Source organism: Physeter macrocephalus, chromosome 20, assembly GCF_002837175.3.
Source record: "Physeter macrocephalus isolate SW-GA chromosome 20, ASM283717v5, whole genome shotgun sequence".
NCBI classification, from domain to species: Eukaryota; Metazoa; Chordata; class Mammalia; order Artiodactyla; family Physeteridae; genus Physeter; species Physeter macrocephalus.
Window position 1 is genome coordinate 89058755 of NC_041233.1, and position 19731 is coordinate 89078485.

The 19731-nt window shown below is 43.9% G+C and overlaps 1 protein-coding gene across 1 annotated transcript in view; it reads right to left on the minus strand.

Moving 5' to 3' along the window:
• The window catches only part of IDO2 (indoleamine 2,3-dioxygenase 2), a 43316-nt gene that overhangs the window by 8151 nt on the left and 15434 nt on the right, over positions 1 to 19731 (minus strand). Inside the window, exons 3-8 of the mRNA XM_055081140.1 lie at positions 16266 to 16385; positions 13834 to 13952; positions 12793 to 12807; positions 11281 to 11380; positions 9854 to 9971; positions 390 to 441 (exon numbers count right to left, since the gene is read on the minus strand). Of these exons, the coding sequence (XP_054937115.1) occupies positions 390 to 441; positions 9854 to 9971; positions 11281 to 11380; positions 12793 to 12807; positions 13834 to 13952; positions 16266 to 16385 (524 nt within the window). The remainder of the gene's footprint in view (positions 1 to 389; positions 442 to 9853; positions 9972 to 11280; positions 11381 to 12792; positions 12808 to 13833; positions 13953 to 16265; positions 16386 to 19731) is intronic.

Sequence of the window (19731 nt, forward strand, 5' to 3'; positions counted from 1 at the left end):
AAGGAAGCTTTTAAGCTACAGGCCTATGCCTCCACCTGCCTGCATAACAGGCAGGGGAAAGGATATACATAATCGCGCTTTGTGGGTGGCACACTGGGTTTTTTTCCCCTCTGTCATCCAGTGGTTTTCGAAGAAAGGTCAGTACGTTGAATCTAAAGTGATGGCCTCAGGACAATTACTCTAAACTTAAATATTCATCCTTCAGTGTCATTTGTCATGCAAATGGTACCCCACTGCTTTTATCCAAGAATGGATCCAGGTGATCCCTTTGTTAGCAAGGGTTACTTGGTGTGTTTCTTCCTCTGGGAAGCTTCTGTCTTTTTCTCCCCTCAAAAATCTGGGAAAGGCTACAGATGCCTCATGCAGGAAAAGAGCTGAACTATACTTACCCAGAGAAGAAGATCCGGATGGCTGCGTAAAATATGTCTGGATCTACATAATCTGGAGGAGCGATCAAAATGTGAACTTTACTACAGGCAAAAAAAGCAATTGGTTCCCTATGCACGGGCTCTGCTGCCCTCCCAGGACACCCCCTCTATCTGATCTGCACAGAAACCTGGAGGGAACACGGCAGCAGGAGGGGGAGGAATGTTCCCTTCTGTCGACCCCCCTCACTGGCGCTGACGGGAGGGTTAAACGGTCCCAAATGCTGCCTTTTTCTATTTGTGGTTACTTCCCTCTTCTGCACTTAACAACAATCACCCAAAAGAGAGGTCAAGGCCATCTTTAAAAACTTACTATTTTAAACAGACAGAGAGAATGAAAGAATGTGGGAAGCAGAAAGGAGAAAAGCAGAGAGAAAGAATCTGCTCTCTTCAAGGCTTTCGGAAGAGAGGACCACTGAACCCCTGGATGCATTTCTGCGTAGTCAGCAAAGGGCAGAGGGTGGGGGAGCCACACTTGGTCGGACACAGGCTCACTCACCTGCATTCATTAGTCCGTGCAGCTCGTTGTGTGTGTGTGTGTGTGTGTGTGTTGTCGTTGTTTTTGTTTCTGGGGGTTTTTCTTTTGACGGCGCCACATGTGGGACCTTAGTTCCCCAACCGGGGATCCAACCCGTGGCCTCTGCATTGGAAGCACCTAGTCTTAACCACTGGACCACAGGGAAGTCCCTGTGCAGCTCATTTTGAATCTAAGCCGATGCGTGGGGATAATTGATCCCACTAGCTTATTAACTTGTGTGTGGAAAGAAGCACGTCCTCACATTTGCACCGAATTTCTTTTCATCCACTTTTGAACGTTATTCTCTCTTCTTCTCACAATGGGGCCCCTCTGGGAGCTGACATGTTTCTCTCATCCAGATTCCTGTCTATGTCTCTTCGTTTGGGAGAAAAAGAGAAACATCTTTTTGATGAGACCTAAATAATGGCATCTCTATACCATCAATTTACCTTTTCCACCATCACACCTGGTCTCTGGTCCTCCATCTGTGTCTTCTCTGAAGCCCCCTGGGCTCAGGTAACTCACATCTCCCATCAGCCTCAGGGCTTCCCAGGACCTCTGAGGGCTGTCACATCCTCCCTGCTCATTTGCCACAGCATCCCATGTGCTGGACTTTTCTCTGGGCCCTATTTCTGGGTCTTTCCCATTTGGTGCTCTGTTCCCACAAATATGCTAAGTACTATGTACCAATTTTTGCTGAAGCAGTAATGACTGGAGATAATTTAATGTTTTACCCAACTTACCATATTTAAGGAGGAAAAGCCAAATGATTATTTCAGTAAATGTGAGATAAATTGTTTTGTTTTTTTTTTTTTTTTTGGCTGTACCACATGGCTTGCAGAATCTTAGTTCCCCGACAAGGAACTGAATCCAGGCCCTCGGTAGTGAAAGCGCAGAGTCCTAACCACTGGACTGCCAGGGAATTCCCAAATGTGAGATAAGTTTGATGTAAAATTTTCAATAGATATAAAAAATCCATTCATGATTAAGGCAAACAAAAATTTTAGCTAATTAGGAATAGGAGGGAACATCCTTAAACTGATAAAAGGAATCCACAGTAAAGCCTCCAGTGCATATTATACTTAACGTTGAAATATTAAAAATGTCTTTTAAAATGTCGGACAAAACCAAGTGTCAGTACGTCCATTCAACACTGTGTTAGGCGTCCCCTCGCCTGAAGAATAAGAATAAAAATTAAAAGCAAAAAGTTATAAGTATTTAAATGAAAAAACAAAACAATGTTATTCTCAAGTAATATGATTGCTACATAGAAAACCTAGATAATCAACAGATCATCATTAGAATTAATAAGAGTTGTTTATCAAAGTGCTAGATTCAAGGTTCATACTAAATATCAATTTCATTCTATAAACCAAGAACAAACAGGAATTAGTTCAATCAAAAGATGCCATATTAGCTAGAAACAAAAATATAAAGTAACTATGAATAAAGCAAGATATATCTAAATCTCTTATCTTGAAATAAGTCAAAGTAATTTAAGAAAATGTGTCTTTGTTCACGGACAAGAAAACGCAGTATCAATATCTAGCAAAATAAATGTATCTAAAGAAGAGTTTTTTGTTTTTTTTTTAATTTTGTTTTTATTGTATATTCAAGTATTTAATGTAATTACTGATATATTTTGGTTATATATACGCTTTTATTTATTTTGTCTTTGTCTCATCTTCTCTGTTCCCTTTTTTCTTCTTTTTTGACCTTCATGAAAAAAATGTTTTAAATTATTTTGTTTCCCCCCTTATTATCCCCTTATTATTTCCCCCTTTATTATTATTATCATTAGTTTCCCCCTCTTAATGCTATTCTTTTAGTGGTTATTCTTGAGATTACAACAGATATCTTTGATTCAATAGATCTACTAAAATTAGTACTTTTACCACTTCCCAATCAATACAAGATCTGTAGAATACTTTATCCTATTTAACCCCTTTGCCTTTTGTGCTATTGTTATCATTTATTTTATTTCTACATACATTTTAAACCTACATTATTACTGTTGTATAAAGTCAATAATCATTGGAATTTAACCACATAGTTATGGTCTCTTGCTCTTCATTCTGTCCTGTATTTTTGTGCTTATATCTGGAATCTTTGTACTTTTGTCCGAAGAACTCAATTGAATATTTATTTTGGTGTGGGTCTTTTGGCAATAAGTTTTCAGAGTTTTTATTTGCCTGAAAATATCTTTAATTTCAAATTTGAAAGATATTTTGGCTAGGTGTGTAATGCCAAATTGGAAGTTATTTTCTTTCTGCACTTCAGTGGTATCATTCCATTTTCTCGGTTTCTTCTTTTCTGTTGACAAGTCTTCTTATTTCTTTAAAGAAGAGTTTTCTATGTGGATAAATTTCAGGCCATGTGGGAAGAGAAGAACACCCAGCAGTATGAAGACATGATTCGGAGAGCACGTTAATGTCTTTACGTTAGTCTCCACCTGTCCATCTGCCCTGATCAGAGGACAGAAGGACCAGATAGAATATCAAAATCAGGTAATTTTTCTCCAAATTAATATACAGATTTAATGCAATTTGAGCAAAATTCTGAACAGAATTTTTTATTGGGATTTGACAAGCTGATTCTAAGTTTATATGAGAAGCAAAGGGTCAAAGACAGGACGCGCGCCCCTGGAGAAGAGTAAGGTGAGGGGTATTTTCTCTACCTGAAAATGAGAAATACTATGAAGCTATGGTTCATTTAAGACAGATGGTTTTGGTGTGGGGAAAGACAAACAGACGATGAAACGGAACAGGCAGCCTGGAAAGAGATCCAATCATTTAAGAAAATCTGACGTAAGACAGTGTTAATATTGTAGATTAGTGATTATTCACAGAAGGGAAATTGAATTTATTTCCTCTGTCTTACTGTATAGAGATAATAATTATATGTGTATTAAGGGGTGAAAGGTGAAAGACAAACAACATCAACTACAGAAAAAACTGTAGAAAAATATATCTATGACCTCTGATTATGAAATTATATCTTATGCCAGACTTCCTAAAAATAAACTGTTACAAAAGAAACGATAAATACTTTGACTACATTTAAATCAAGAACTTCTGATTTCAAAAGGCAGAATAAGCCAAACCACAACATTTGCAAAATCTATAACTAGCAAAGATCACCCTCCAGAGGGTACCCAAAAACTTATTAAAGGCAATGAATAAAAGATAAAAGACATTTCCAAAAATAAGGAAAGCCATGCATTTCACAAATCAGGGACACACGCGATGAGCACGCAGGAGCACGGGCCCTTCCACCCCCATCCCAGACACACAGAGAGTTAACTCATGAGGAAACAGGGAAATGCAAGAGTGAGTCATGCAAGAGTCATCAGCATGGCAGAATAAGAGTTTTCTACTGTCTTCCCCCAAAAGAACATTGTTTTAGACAGTCACCCGTGGATAAGACAGCCTTTGTGGAAGTCCAGGAGGCCAGTGAAAGGTTCCAGAACACCGTTGGAGCAAACAAAAAATCTAAGATTGGATGCACTGAAGAGGGTAAGAAGAATATTTCACTTTACCCACATCACCCCTTCCCCAGGGCAGCACAGCACAGGGCCAAGAGAGACCTTCTTGGCACACTGCTGAGGGTGGCAAGAGTGAGCCTTTGCAGATAGGTAGCAAGCAGGTACAGCGGGACTCTGTGGGACTGGGAGAAAGCAAACACACTTGAGAGTTTCGCACTGCCCTAGGGGAAGCAAAGGAAGAAAGTCAGCTCCTGGCCTGGCTTTGCAGGATCAAAAGAAGGCATGCACGACGATGAGGACTAGGAATTCTGCCACAAGAGGGAGCAAGAAGACTGGAGCAGGGGTAGCCATAGAAAATGTGCAAGAGCCTCAGAATCCCTACCAGGGCTGATGGAAGGTATTTCTCTCCCTAAACCAGGTAGAGAACATCTATTAACGCGGGGCTGGTGAAGGACAAGAGCCACATAAAAACTCTTGCTTCTGGATCTGATGTGTGTACACTTGGCCTAAGAAGGGCAGTCCCTGAAAGCCAGTGTCATTATCCTACAGGGAGCACAGAAGATCCAAGAAGACACCTGAGTTAAGTCTCCCCCCTTTCCTTCCCTGTGTCTTCCTAGAGGAGTGGAAAAATGGCCCCATGGACTGCAGTGTCTGCCCCGATGGCCAAGCCCAGGTGCACTTAGTGGATGGGGTTAGATGTCTTCCAAAGTTGCTGTTGCTATTGTTCAGAAAAACACAAAACATTTTGGTCAAGTATCTTGTTCTTTTAAATCTAAGTGACTCTCAAGAAAAATACAATGTCTGCTTTTGATTAGTTCACTCTCATCTCATGAACGTTTTATCATAAGCATTAGTTTTGTTTTGCTTGGAAAACCTAAGGAAACTTGCTTTTTCAACTTTTCAGGGGTAGGGATTTAGGTTTTATACTGAGAAGTGGCCTTTACACAAAACAAAACTCAGCAAATCCTTGCTTTGGGTCACTACTAAAACCACAGACCCAGAATCACTGCAGTATTTTCATATGACATCATTAATGTTCGTTATGGTCAATCCCACTCAGGAAGATAAGGCAGTCAATGCTCCATTACTGACACGTAAAACAAAGCACTGTAGGTGCATAATTGAACTATACATCTAATGGACCTGACCACCAAACTGTGTCTTTTTTGGGTAATTCCCACTTTTAAAGCCACATATTTCCACTGAATGTCTCACCGTCACCTTAAATGTGACATGTTTCAAAGCAAGTATTGTTTCCTTTCCCCGTGTTGCCTATTTACTTTGAAAATCAATCTGCCAACCAAGCAGAACTTGATTCAATCTCCCAAATAACAGATCTTTGCCAGAGGCCTCATGACTGTTTTCAAACAGCTTTGAAATCATACCTATGTATATACCCTTGACCCCTCCTCCTGCCCCGGTTCACGCCTAAGCTCTGCCAGTCCTCAGCCCTTCTCCTTGGGGAGTCTTGTTTATTTCTCCTGTTGCAGCACTGCTCCATCCTTTGCCCCATTCCTGGGTTTGGCAGCATTGCTGGTAGGGTTTAAGCAGCTATATCTGCCTGGATGAGACCAGGGCTTAAATCTGAGTGGACACAGGAGTTAAGTAGGCAGAGGGTGAGTTAGAAAGAATGTCTGAAGCAAAAGGAATAGTCCGCACACAAGCCTTGAAGTGGAAAAGGTTCTTTTCAGGAACTAAAAGCTAGTGTCAGAAAGAATAAGTGAAGGGAAAGATGATGTGAAATAAATTAAAATTAAAATAGCCTGGGGTCAGTTCATCTTGGGTCTTGCAGAATAGGTTAAGGGTTCTGGCCTTATCCTTAGAATAACGGATAAACTAGTGCTTTCAGTTGAAATCTAATGTGATAGACACGTGTAGTTTTAAATTTTCTAGTAGCCATATTTCAAAAGGTAAAAAAAAAATGGAAAAATTAATATCAATACTATATTTTAGTTAACTCCAAATATCCCAAATATTATCATTTCAGTATGTAATCAATATAAAAATTATTAATGTGGTTTTTAAAAATAATTATTTGAAATCCTGGGTATATTCTTTTTTTTTTTCTGGGTATATTCTTACAGATTTAAAATTTATTTTATACTTAGAGTGCATTTTAATTCGGATGCTGAATTTTCAACAGTTAAGCGAAAGGTAATCTTTCTAACAATGAAGCTGTGTCTAACAGAAAAGTATTTGACTCTGATTCAGTTTTTCGACTTCAATTTCAATTAGTTAAATTTAAATACAATTAAAAATTTAGTTCCTCGGTCACACCGGCCATATAGCAAGTGTGCAGTGGCCGCGTGTGGCTAGAGGTTACCATATTGGACTGTGCCAGGAGGGCAACTGGAGGGTTTTAAGAGTCAAAGTGATGCAACCGATCTGCACTGGTAAAAGTTGATTCAGGCTTCTGTGAAGAGCGTGGATTCGACTAGGTAAAGGGCAGATGAGAGAAAGGATTGAGAAGGCCACTGCAGGAGTGCTGGCAGGAGATGATGATAGCCAGGTGCGGAGGAAGTGATGGTGGAAACACAGGGAAAGGAAGAGATGCCAACAGTACTCCAGAAAGAGACTTCCCTTTGTTGTAATGGAATGTTGTTTTACTTGGACCTATCCTTCCCCTGACAGCAACAACGAAAAGCTGGATAAATGTGAAAACATCCTAAAGGCAATCAAAGAGCTCAAAAGACAGCAAGGAACCACCAAGCAAACATTGCAAGGGAAAGCAGAAACCCAGGGAGGTAGAAAACAAGACCAGCAGAGATAGTTTTCCCTGAAATCACTTGCCCAGCCAGGTTCGCCAGGGTTCTGGTTTAGTGGCATCTCTGTACGATGGGAGCCCTGGTCCCAGCTTTGGTGAGGAATTTTACACCAGACCCTCCTCATGTTATCCGCGGAGCCCCAAATGCCTATACTCACGACCTCCGAGTGAATCAGGGCCCCGCTGTACCCCCGTTTGCCACGGGAGACAGAATTAGAACTAACTTTGGCACCAAGCCAAAGAGGATTAGAAAAAAGTCTGTCCCTGAAAAGTTGTGACCTTTTCTTTTGCACATTTTTAGCCCAAGTTCAGTTGTCGGGTCCTTACTTGTTCAACATGATTTAAGATGATCCAGAATTTTAGAGTTCCAAAGAACCAGGAAGAACCAAATACAAATATTTCTCCCTCCTAGTCCCAAAAGCCTGCCTACAGATGATGTTTCAAAGACAATGAACATTACAAGGCGAAAACAAAATCAAGCATAGAAAAAAACATGACAATCGCGGCGAGGACTGAAAAAGAAAGAAAAGGTTAGAAAACAAGCAGAAAACAGAAACCAGTTTCAAATATTAGAATTACCACATCTTTAGGCATGACTTTGAAAATTCCGGGAAAAGAGGGTTTGTAGAGGAAGAGAGTATACAGTTCGTGCTAAAGTTTGGCTCAGAAAGAAGAATCGTTGGGTGAGCTCCATTTGGGGGAGGAAAGCAGTGCAGCTGGGCTCTATTTATCAGGCAGAAGAAATTCAACAACCATAAACCACAATCAATCACTAAAAAATCTGTGCGATTCCTCACACCTTGCAGTTTTTATTGTTTGTTATCCTTTTTATAATTTCACTTTTCTGTTTACTGCGGCTGCATAACAAACCACTCCAAACTCAGTGGCACTGAATAACCATCGTATTACGCTCATGGACTCAGGGCAGGAATTAGGGTGAGACACAGTGGAGATGGCCTGTCTCTGCTTCACAGTGGTTGGGTCCTCAGCTGAGGAGATGGAAGAGTGAAGATGCCTGGAAAGGGGGAACTTAGACTCATCTGAGGGCTTATTCGCCTCAGTGCTAGGGGCTAAACGAAGCACCTACAGCTGGCCTCCCTGTGTGGTTTGAAATTCTCATTCACGGCCCTGGTGGCCACAGACTAGACGGACGTTTTACACGGTGGCTCAGTACACAGGGTGGCAACTGCATCACTTTTTCGAGACTTGTCTGGGAAGTCACGCAGCGTCACTTCTGCTGAGTTCTGATCACGAGCATGTCACGAGCCCGCCTACGTCACAAGCCAGGACACAGGCTTTGATGAGAGCAATATCGGGGCCACGTTGTAAAGGAGCCCTGAGGATGGATGGTGTTGTTGTGGCCATTTTTGAAAACTGCAGGCTGATACATTCAGCTATTTCACTGCAGTGACTAGTAGTGAAACCTTTAAAATACATGATGTCTGTGTGGGAAAATTTGCCTTTGGAGGACACAAGGGAAATCACCCCATCACCTGCCCAGGCCATCAGACCTCCTGCAGAGGATGATCAAGAAAGCATCAGGGTTGGCCTGGGCTGAATAAGTGACTTTGAAAACAGAGTGCTAGGGAAGCGTGTGAGAGCCAGACAGGGCTGTGCCACCTTACCGGGACACGCCCCGTAACAGGGTGGAGGGCCTCCTGTGACCTTCCAAACCACTCACTTCTGCTTATTCATACGATCTGAAGACCCTGCAATGTCCTTCTAGTGGTCTTCACATCCTGAGTAATAAACGCGGGGCATCTTGCAAAACTAAAATCCATCTCACTAAGCTGGGGGAGCTTGTTTGGCAGGAGACCTACTGATGTGATCGGAAGGAATTTAAAATTAAAAATCAGGGAAATGGGGAGATGTGGGTCGAACGTGTAAAACAGAGACATTGAATGGAAAGAATACATAACGCTGTGACTTCAGATGGACTTCCCAGAGAGTCTGGGATGACAAAGAAATCTATCCTTTTAATGAAAAGTCATCAAGCTGAGAACCATCCAGTCTCCGGCTCCCTCCCTCCTGTCCTGTTTCCTACAAACACTCTCTTGTTCCAGAATCTGTCTTGTTTACCAGTGAAGGACTTAGGGAAACTAAAACTTATCTGCTTTTCCCTTGTGAAACAGATCACGCCCATTTCCCCCCCTTAAATTGTTGAGATTCTTCTGCTAGGGAAAGTTGAAAAGCTGCCCAGACATTGGAGAGGAAGGCAGCTGCCAGAATAATAGGTAACCAGCGGCAGGAAGGGTGGGCCCCTTAAGTGGCCACGCTTGTGGTAACCCATCCCTGCACTGGCCACAGAGGAGAGCCTGATGAAGCCACGGTCAGTCATGACCTCCGGTAGCAGGGTCACTGCTGGATAAAGCAGCTACAAGCCATGTTGTGTGCCCTTCCCCTCCTCCCAAGCTTCGTGCAAGACCTCAACACACAAAGAAATACATGACAGCCGAAGAGAGGACATTAGCCTAATCACAAGAAAATAGAAAGACTAAACCAGGAGACTATCCCTGCCAAATGAGAGATCGTTTTTTCCAATAGTACGAGCGGCAGTTACCCTAAAACAAAGCTAGCACAGCAGTGCCATCTCACGGACGTTGCCAACCTCCAGGCCCTTTCCTCCCCCGCAAGCGACCCCTCAGCCTTCAGGAGCCCCTTACCATGCATTTGTCCCAAGGCTCTGGCGATGTCCTGAATGGAGAGCCTCAGTTGCTGCAGGGCTTGGAGCAAGCAGTCTGGGCTGGGCAACAAGACGGCATTCACTGCCTGAACAAGGGCCTGGGGATGAGATTCAGTCTCACAATGCATTAGCATTCACTGAAGGCCCATTGAGATGCAGACAGCCTCAGAGATGGGGGAATCCAGGAAGGGCAGCCCTCTGCCTGCTGGACTGCGTGACAGGGCTCCCCAGGGAGTGCTCCTAAACTACATTTGCCATGAGGTCCTTCTCAAAGGAGAATCTTCCCGGTCACCTCGCAGATGGACCTGGTTAGGTCTTTCTGGATCTTTCCACCGGCTGATACTTCTTGTGCCTCTCAGGGGCCTCACTCTGTCAGTTTCCTCCTTTCTGCTTCTTCAGTTATTACACATGAGGGTTCTTTCTACTCCTGCGTCTTGACTCAGGACGGCCTCACCCCTGAGCTCTGTCTTACAGAAAATCAGAATCTGTGGAGCCCTCAGCTCAGACCCCCCTTCATTAGCAGTCTCGACCTTATCTGAGCTACATTTGCCAGACCGGTATTTTATTCTATATCTTTCTATGGAATAAACACACGGATGAGGAGTAAAGTGACCCCATAGTCTCACTTCTGAGAGTGCAAAGAGGGAGTTATAATAATTGTAGCCCAATCTGGTCACCCTACAGTAGGTACAGGAGGCACCCCAAATACGCTTACCAGGGAAGGTGGTGAGGAAGGACAGAAATCTAACTTCATATCTTCAGGCAGGGCATGGATTCTCTGGCAGACACGTGACCTTTCTGGGACCTGCCTGACCCCTAAAGCACTTCAAGTTTACAACCCCCAGGGCTAGGTAATCTCAAGGATGGTTCATTGTAACTCAGAGCCCTTGCATGGTAGCTCCAGGCATCAGTATCTCTCTCTCTGTCTCTGTCTCTCTGTCTCTCTCTGCTTAATTCCTTTACATTACTCAGGTATTAACTTTCAGACCTGTCATTTCCCTTGGAAAGCTCTGCCCGACCCTTCAAGTCTGAATTAGGTTTTAGACGTCTCTTCAGGAAACACGGCACTTCTTTTCATGTTACTCCGTACATCGATGCACTCTCCTCCACTGGATCCTGAGCCCCTGTGGAAGCCAGAGCAATGTCTGACTTATTCCCCCAGATCTCCCATTGCCTAGAACAATGCTTGTTTGTTGATGGGCAAACGGTCAACTGCGTGTTTTACAGTAGTTGAGGAAAGGTAGATACCTCTGTGGGCCAGAACTTAAATCTCTTTGCTCAACTAACCAAGTTAGATGAGGCCTATATTGATGAATTCACTGCAGGGAAAGGGCCTGGGTGGGAAGCAAAGCTCAGACTGACTTTTCATTTAGAAAAAAAAAATAAGTTCTGTGAGTGGGAAGGTACCTTAATCCCGGGTACAGCGGCTTTCTCCACCAAAACAGTCACCAGTATAAAACCACGCAGGCTTTCTCCCCCAGGGAATAAGACAATGGGGTCCAAGTTCCTTGGGAGGGACATGACCACGTGGTTAGAAAGGTCTGGACACAGTGAGTACGCACGGCCCAGCGGTGGCCTCGTCCGAAAGGTGGAACCAGAGGTTCTCCTCTCCACAGGGCAGCCCGAGGACGGACGTCTTCCCTCCAGCAACATTCAGGTAGGAAAGAGACAGATCTGCTCCAGCCCAAGTTCACCTGAGGACTCCCAAAGTCTAGCATGGCCCGGATGGTCCCAGACCACCCCCCCCCCCGCCCCCGCCCCTGCTGTGGAACTGCTAAAGCACGAGTGGACAAGGAGGGCTGATTCTTCACAGGGCCAGTCCAGAGCCCAGCACACCCTTCCTGTTAGGAGCACAGTGTCTTAATGCTGCAGTGACCACAGGCAAAAGCTAATTCCATGCTCCTTTTTTACAGACAGAAAACTATGGCACAAAGAAGCAAAATCGCTTCCGCAGTTGCATCCAGCCGGTTAGTCACTGGGCCTGGTCCAGAGCAGTTTCATAGCTGAGGCTACTGCTCACTCTAATTAGTCATTTTTTCCCCCCAATTCTGTATTACAATAGTGAAAGCTGAAGACTGTTAGAGAAGGATCATTCTTAAATGATCAGTTATCACACGGATTCAAATAGCCCAGAGGCAGATCCAGTCTACAAAACATAAAACTTCATTCCATAAGTCACTTCTGCCTCTAAAACATGAGAAGACATGAAAAACAAACACAAAAGATAACTCAGTCAGGGACCCCCGTAGTTTCAGCAGAGTCACATTAGTGTGGGAAATGGGGTCTTCATGCTTCATCTCTCCATCTTCTGAGCTACAGCTTTTATACTGAGCCCCTTTACTGAGCTGAGGTTTGGTGACCGGAGAGGCAGTGTCGACTTAGAGGTTAACTGTGCTCCCTGGGGAAACAGGAGCCTAAGAACATCTGGACCAGACTTGCCCCATGAGCTCCAGTCTATGTAATATTTCAAAGGGATTCTGTAGCTGTAGCAGCCACAGCCAGCAATCTGGCCTTTCAGAGAAGTTACAGTGAGACCAGAGATCTTTCTCAGATCATTAGACTTCAAAAAATCACAGAGAATTGGAGAACTGGTGAAGTTTTGGTGTCTCGGGGGGTTTTGGTTTGGTTTTTTTGCTCTTCTTACATTGCATTTTACTTGTTTTATTATGTACAAATTGGAAAATGTAGTAAAGAAAATTAATCCCTTAATCCCTACAAAGCAGAGACAACTACTGTTAACTTTTGGGCCGTTGATTTGGGGCACATTTCCTTCTACTATTTTTTCATACATTTTTATATGTTTTATGTACTATACATACAATGTCGTATGCTTTCTCTTTTTTTTGCTGGTTGGTTTTATTGTAAGCTTTTACAGTTAGCAAGGATCCTAAAGTGAGTGAAGGATTTCTGAGAACTTACCTGATTTCCAGGGGTCTAGTCCAATTTCAGTTATTGACAAAAGGAAAGAAAAAGAAAAGAACAAATCAGTTTGCAAACCTGATATGCCTTCTAGGGTCACGTGGACACAGGCATGCACACTTGTGTGCAAATGCACGTGCAGACACACACACGTCGTGCACAGTTCGGATGTCACAGGTTGTGACTAGACCGTGGGCCTGAGGGGAGCAGAACAGACCACCCCAAATATGCCACTTAGGTGTACTGATGATTTTGAATTAAAGGTACTTGAGAAACAGCAGGAACCAGAAGGACACTCGGACCTCTTTGTGCCCCAGAAAGTAGGAAATAAATCTCCCATGTGAAGGAGCCCTCCCTGTACCAGGAAGTAGAGAGACAGCCTTATCACCAGAGACAGGAATTCAGGGCTGAGAAGCCTGTATAAACAAACCTTGTTACTTCTTCCCTAGTTAGCTAACCCAAGCCCAAAAGCCTGTGTCTTGTCAATTCTTCATAAATGCATTGCTTCCTCATCTAGAAGATATACAAGCTTCCGGCTTTAGTCGCATATTCGAGTCTCATATTTTTATGGGGCTCTGATACGTACAAAATTAAATTTGTCTTTCTCCTGTTCACCTATCTGATGTCAATTTGATTATTAGACCAGCTAAGCAGCCTAAATGGGAAGAAGGGCAAGGTTTTCCTCCGCTACAGTCCCCCGAGCCATGGAGGGAGATAGATCTCAACTTACATATCAGCCCCAGAGCATTTAGCCTGTGGCCATCCTGACAATTGATCTCACTCCTTTTATGTACTTGTAATTTCCTGCCCCAATGTTTTCAGAGTGGGTTGAGAGGAAGCTCCTGGGAACTGTGATTTTTGAACTTGTGTTCAAGTTCACCCCTTCTTTGGCACCATAAATCAGGTAATAAATATGAGCATCTCTAATCACAAAATAGCTGACAAAGCCTGGATTTTTCCTGCAGAGAGAAGGAAAAGTCAAGAGTCTCCCTTACCCGGTTTTAATCTGCGCAAATCCCAGGCACCCTCTCCAGCTCTTACCTTCCTGGGTTCCTAGTAGCCCAGTTGGCCAGAACCAAGTCCGAGTGAAGCAGGATAGGAGGGAGTCCCAAGTTCCTGGAGACCTCGACCAAGGGAAGGGCAAGGGTTCTCGGCAGGACCTTGCAGATATAAATCCAGACAGTTAGCACATTCTAGAAGGAATGCAGCAGAGGAAGCAATCTGTCTTTTATTCAGGCAATCTTGTGGTGGAGCAACGAGCCGGGGATAAAACTGGAATTATATGAGTGATCCATATACAAACACCTCATTCTCATATTTATTCTGTTAACAACCTAGTGCATATATTGTTTATGAGTATGGTCTGAAATATACATGAAAATTACAAAACTGGAACACACACACTTACACATATAGTATAAAATAATCTCTGAATATTGTGCAGAGAAGGGCCTGAGCAAATGTTTAAGCATAAATGGGGGCTGAGTTGATGTGCAGTGGGAAAAAAATCTCTGTCTGGGGCTTCCCTGGTGGCGCAGTGGTTGAGGGTCCGCCTGCCGATGCAGGGGACGCGGGTTCGTGCCCCGGTCCGGGAAGACCCCACATGCCGCGGAGCGGCTGGGCCCGTGAGCCGTGGCCGCTGAGCCTGCGCGTCCGGAGCCTGTGCTCCGCAACGGGAGAGGCCACAACAGTGAGAGGCCCGCGTACCGCAAATATAAAATAAAAATAATAAAAATTTAAAAATCTATCTATCTATATAACTCCAGATAAATAGATAGATACATAGAGATATGTAGCTATCTAGATATATGTGTGTTTTTGTGTATAGTCTTAGTTTTAGGAGCATATGCGTATGTGTTTGTATGCGCGCGCGCGTGTGTGTGTCCTCTCCTCAGGGAGAGGGATGGGAAGGATAGAACGCTTCATCAAACCCAATAACGACTTCGAGTAAGTCACCTCAAGACAGTCCCCATTCAACCCCTGAGTTATCCTAGGACACTCTAAAGAACCCTATATGCACCCAAATCCAGAAAAACTACCCGGACCCATGGGGGTGCCAGTGGGGGACTCCAACCACGAACAAGGCTAAATTAGTCCAGATCCAAAAGAACATTCTTATGCTTCCTGTCTCCCACTTCCATTTTCCTTCCCCTTAATCTACTCAAAGAAGTCCAGCTTCTGCCTTTGTTTTCCCTTAGATTTTTAGAGAGAGCTGGGACAGAACTGTTTCTCAGGTAGAAAACAATAAAGAGCTTTAAAGAGTTTTCAGACTCAAACCTAAGGCCAACTTCCCTTGGGGGGCAGTGGATGAGGAGGGCAGCGCAGAAGTGAGGTGTCTCCATAGTGAAGAAGTTAAAGGAGGAGATACAAAGAAGGTGAGAGATGGCCCGAGGCGGGGGTGGGGTGTGACAGGGGGCTCCCACCCCTTCGCCTGATTGAGGATTGTGGTTTGGAGAACAGAAGGAGGAGGGAAGCCCATGTCCTGTCCTATGTGCTTAGATCTCAGACTTTCCAACATCAGACGCATGACTCTTTTTAAAGAGTCTGAAGCAGCTCTATGCTTTCCTCTTCTCTCCTTTCTTACTTTCCTTTTCTCACTGGGAGTCTCCTGTATTTACTTGAGAGAGAAAAGGTAGAATCAACCAAGCAACAAAATAAGCACAGGCTGCGGACTCAAGCAGGAAGTACTAGAACAAGGGTAACACCATCATTTCTGGAGAATGTCCATTTATAAGAAAATGAAACTAATAGGAATTTATACTGCAGTTAATGAAACAAAGATTTCACATTCCAAGTTTCAGACTGAAACTGTAAAAAGTTATGAAAAGATTCAGAAGAGATTTACATGAACTGTTAAGAGACACAGACCAACATTTGGTAGATAGCAAGCCGCATTCAAGAAAGTAAGATTAGTGTTATAAATGGCAACGTGTGCTTTCCCCCTCTGGGGAAAGAAGGTTACATTAGTGAAATCAGAAGGTCTGAGTTGTGGCCCTGGAGTTTCCACGAACTTGCTATCTGACCTTGGGCAAGGAATTTAACTCCTGTAGTCCTCAGCCATCTGTAAAATGGGCACAGCATTGCCGTACTTACCTTATGGGATTGTGAACACTGACTGTGATTACGGATGTGTATAAGAGCACAAACTGCTGTAAAATGGAAATCATTACGTTTTCTATGACACCTCAGAACTTGCCTTCAAATGCAGCTCTTCAGAATGCTTGGAAGAGGCGGGGTGCCAGAAAAAACAAAATTCAAAAGCTAATGAGAGAGCTACCAGTTCTAAGGAAAATTAACCTCCTGGCCAGGGAAAAAAAGGTGTTTTCATTTAAATGGGCCCTTTGCCCTTCCTTCACCTCACACCCAAAGGAAAGAACAAGAAAGGACCCATTTTCCAGGCAAACAGTGTAGAGAGCGTCCTCCAGGTGCAGCAGACCTGCCAGATGACAGGACAGGTGTCCCTTTGTCCCTACCTCTTTGGGCTGTGCCTCTCCATCCTGCCAGACATATCCCATGGTAATAAAGGTTAGGACCAGGTGTGCCAGCCGCTGTTCCCGGTAACCCGTGAGGAACTGGCAGTTCAAGAGGGGCATCTGTTCAAAGAGAATTTCCAGAGATTACCAGCTGCAGGGGTGTGAAGGGTGTAGGGGTTCTGTGGCTTGAAGGGGTTATATTTCAGTGACGGGGATCCACACACCACCCTTTCTGCCCTGATCTTAGGACACTGCGGTAGAGGAGGTATCCCAGATGATATTGTTCACGAAGTACCTACACCAAATTGTCGCCATGGTTGTGCTGGACACTGGTCACCATCACTGACAGCTTGGTTAGAGTGTTCTAGAATAACTCAGTCCCAAGACTGACATCATTTATTAAACGGGAGTCTCCCGGGGCAACTTTTACAATCCTGCCTTATCAAAGCACCTCTGCATAACGGGTACCATTTAACCCTGATAACAGCCCTGCTGCTGTGGGCGTTACTGTCTCTGTTTACTCTGTTTAATTCGTAGGTAAACGAGTACACGGAGGCCAGTGGAGTTGGGAATCCGATCAAACGGGAGGTCGCTGAGCTGGAACAAGAGGTTGTTCAGTTCTTGTCCGAGCACTCCCCGTGACCCTGTGACCTCTCCGCGCCCGCTCCCTCCCTGTCAAGATGCGTCATAGAGAGGTGTAAAGGTGATGTCGTTGAAAGCAACACCCTGTACACAAGTTAGTTATTACTGACAGCCCTGCCTAAGCAAATATTACCAGTTTCTCAGTTTTGCCCCTGCCAGCCCTGCCTGTCTCGGTTGACGTCAACAGCCTCTGAGCTCCAGCTTCCCTGTACCTCCCCCTCGGCTTTCCTCCGTCCCCTATCCCTTCCCCAGCTCCAGACACAGTCTGATCTAGTTCTTCCCAGGTGCCCCTCTCCAGGGTCCGAGGCGCCAGAAGGGGCGGCGGTGGATGTGTGTATCTCTTTAAGCTCCGGGCTCTTAAACGACGAGTGTCAAGTGGGCTGGGACCGCGGTTCCCCACGCCCAGCGCCCGGCAGCCGGAGCTGCAGCCTCCCCGATGGGAATCCTTCCTCCGCTGGCCCCTAGGGGGCAGCCTTTCTGAGTCTGTCCTCACTGTGCCTGACTGCTTACTTCACCCTTAAAATTGGCTCTGAGACAGAATCGCGAAAGTTCTCTGCAGGAACTAGCCTGAGAATTATAACCACAGTTATAAGGTATTCAGTTATTTCTTCAGTACTTATTCTAAGGCAATTACTAAAGTGTCCAAGGCATGGTGCGAAAAGCGACCCAAGCAGGTTGGGACTCCATCTTCCCCCAAACCCACAGGCCAAAACTGAGGGTCAGAGAGGGTACGATATTTGCCCAGAGCCGCAGAGCCAGGAGGGACTGAGCCAGGGTGCTAGTTCAGTTCTGCTGACCATAGCCCTGCCCTCTGAAGTCAGCACTGCCCGAAAGAAATATGAGAGTCATACGTGTAATTTTACATTTTCTATCAGCCACATTTTAAAAATAGCAAAAAACAAAAACCAAAAAAGCCCCAGGTGGAATTAGTTTTAATAACATTTTATCTAGGTCAATGTATGCAAAATGTTTACACATTATCAATATTAAAAATATCGAGATTTTTACACTCTTTTTATAGTAAGTCTTCAAAATCCAGTGAGCGTCTTACATGCCAATTTGTCCTGGCCACATTTCAAGTGCTCAGTAGCCATGAGTGGCTACTGGCTACCTACAGTGCAGCCTCAAGGTAAAGGAATAAGGTCCCAAGATGTTCTGGGGTCACCTTCTATTTTTCCCTGTTCCGGATTTATAATCAGCTCTTTCTCCGAGAAGCCCCAGTTCCATTTATTGGAAAAGAGTTCCAATAAATGGACACTGGGTTTGCTCTTGGCTGCTGGAATGCCACTGTTTCTAGATCCTCACAGTGGACAAAGCTAGGAAATGTGTGTGTGTGTTCTGTGTGTGTGTGTACACATATTATGTACACACACATATAATGTTTGTTTATCCATCTATATATCCACAAAATGTGTGTGTATATATATATATGTATATATATATATATATATATAGACTTTTAGCATCATATGTATATATGCTAAACATGTCAGACGTCTCCAACTCTAATCTGGTGTCACAGGTTGATCTTATCTTTCCCCCCTTGCTAATTTATAACTTTCATCTCTGATGGTGAAATATTATCCACCATTCATTTACTTATTTATTCATCCTAACATTGGGTTGGCCAAAAAGTTCGTTTGGTTTTAAGTACAAATAAAAGACATTTTTCATTTTTACGAAGAACTTTATTGAACAACATATTCACTAACGGAACAAACTTTTTGGCCAACTATATATATATATATATATATATATATATAAATGTCACATGAATGGAATCATACAATATGTAGCCTTTTGGTTCTGACATGTTTCATTTAGCAAAATGTGTTTAAGGTTCATCCATATGGTTGAATAAATCAACAGCTTTTTCATTTTTGTCACTGTATAGCGTTCCAGTGTATGAATACAGGAGTCTTCGTTCAGACTGCTGTAACAAAGTACCATAGACTAGATGGCTTATAAACAATGGAAATTTGATTCTTACAGTTTTGGAAGCTGAAAGTCCAAGATCAGGGTGCCAGCATGATTGGGTTCTGGTGAGAACCATTCTGCTGTCTTCTTGCTTCATCCTCACGTGACAGCAAAAGAGGGCCAGAGAGCCCTGGGGTCACTTTTATAAGGGCATTCATCCCATTTATGAATATCCCATTCTACTTTCATGACCTAATTACCTTCTGTGTTGGTCAATTTGATGTGTCAACTTGACTGGGCTAAGAGATGCCCAGATACGTTATTTTTGGGTGTGTCTTTGAGGATGTTTCCAGAAGAGATTCAGGAAGAGATTGGGAGACTGAGTAAAGCACATCACCCTCACCAATTCGGGTGGCATCATCTACCCTGTTTAGGGCCTGAATAGAACAAAAAAGTGGAAAAAGGGTGAATTTGCTCTCTGGTTGAGCTGGGACAGCCATCTTCCCCCAACATTAGCACTCCTAGTCCTCGGATCTTCAGACTCGGACCGGCAATTGCACCACTGGCTCCTCTGGTTCTTGGCTTTCCTGGGCCCCCAACTTGCAGGTAGAAGGAAGATTGTGGGACTTCTCAGACTCCATAATCATAATCATGTGAGTCAATCGCTCCTAATGAATCTCTTTCTATATATCTCTGTATCTCCCATTGGTCTCTTTCTTGGGAATCCTGACTAATACAGGGGCCCAAAGGCCCCACTCCTAACAACATCATGCTGGGGATTGGGGTTTCAACATATGAATTTGGGGACCACACAAACATTCAGGCCATTGTACTCAGTTTAACCATTCCCCTGTTGAGGGACATCTTGGTGGTTTCCGGTTTACGGGATCATTTACACACAAGCTTT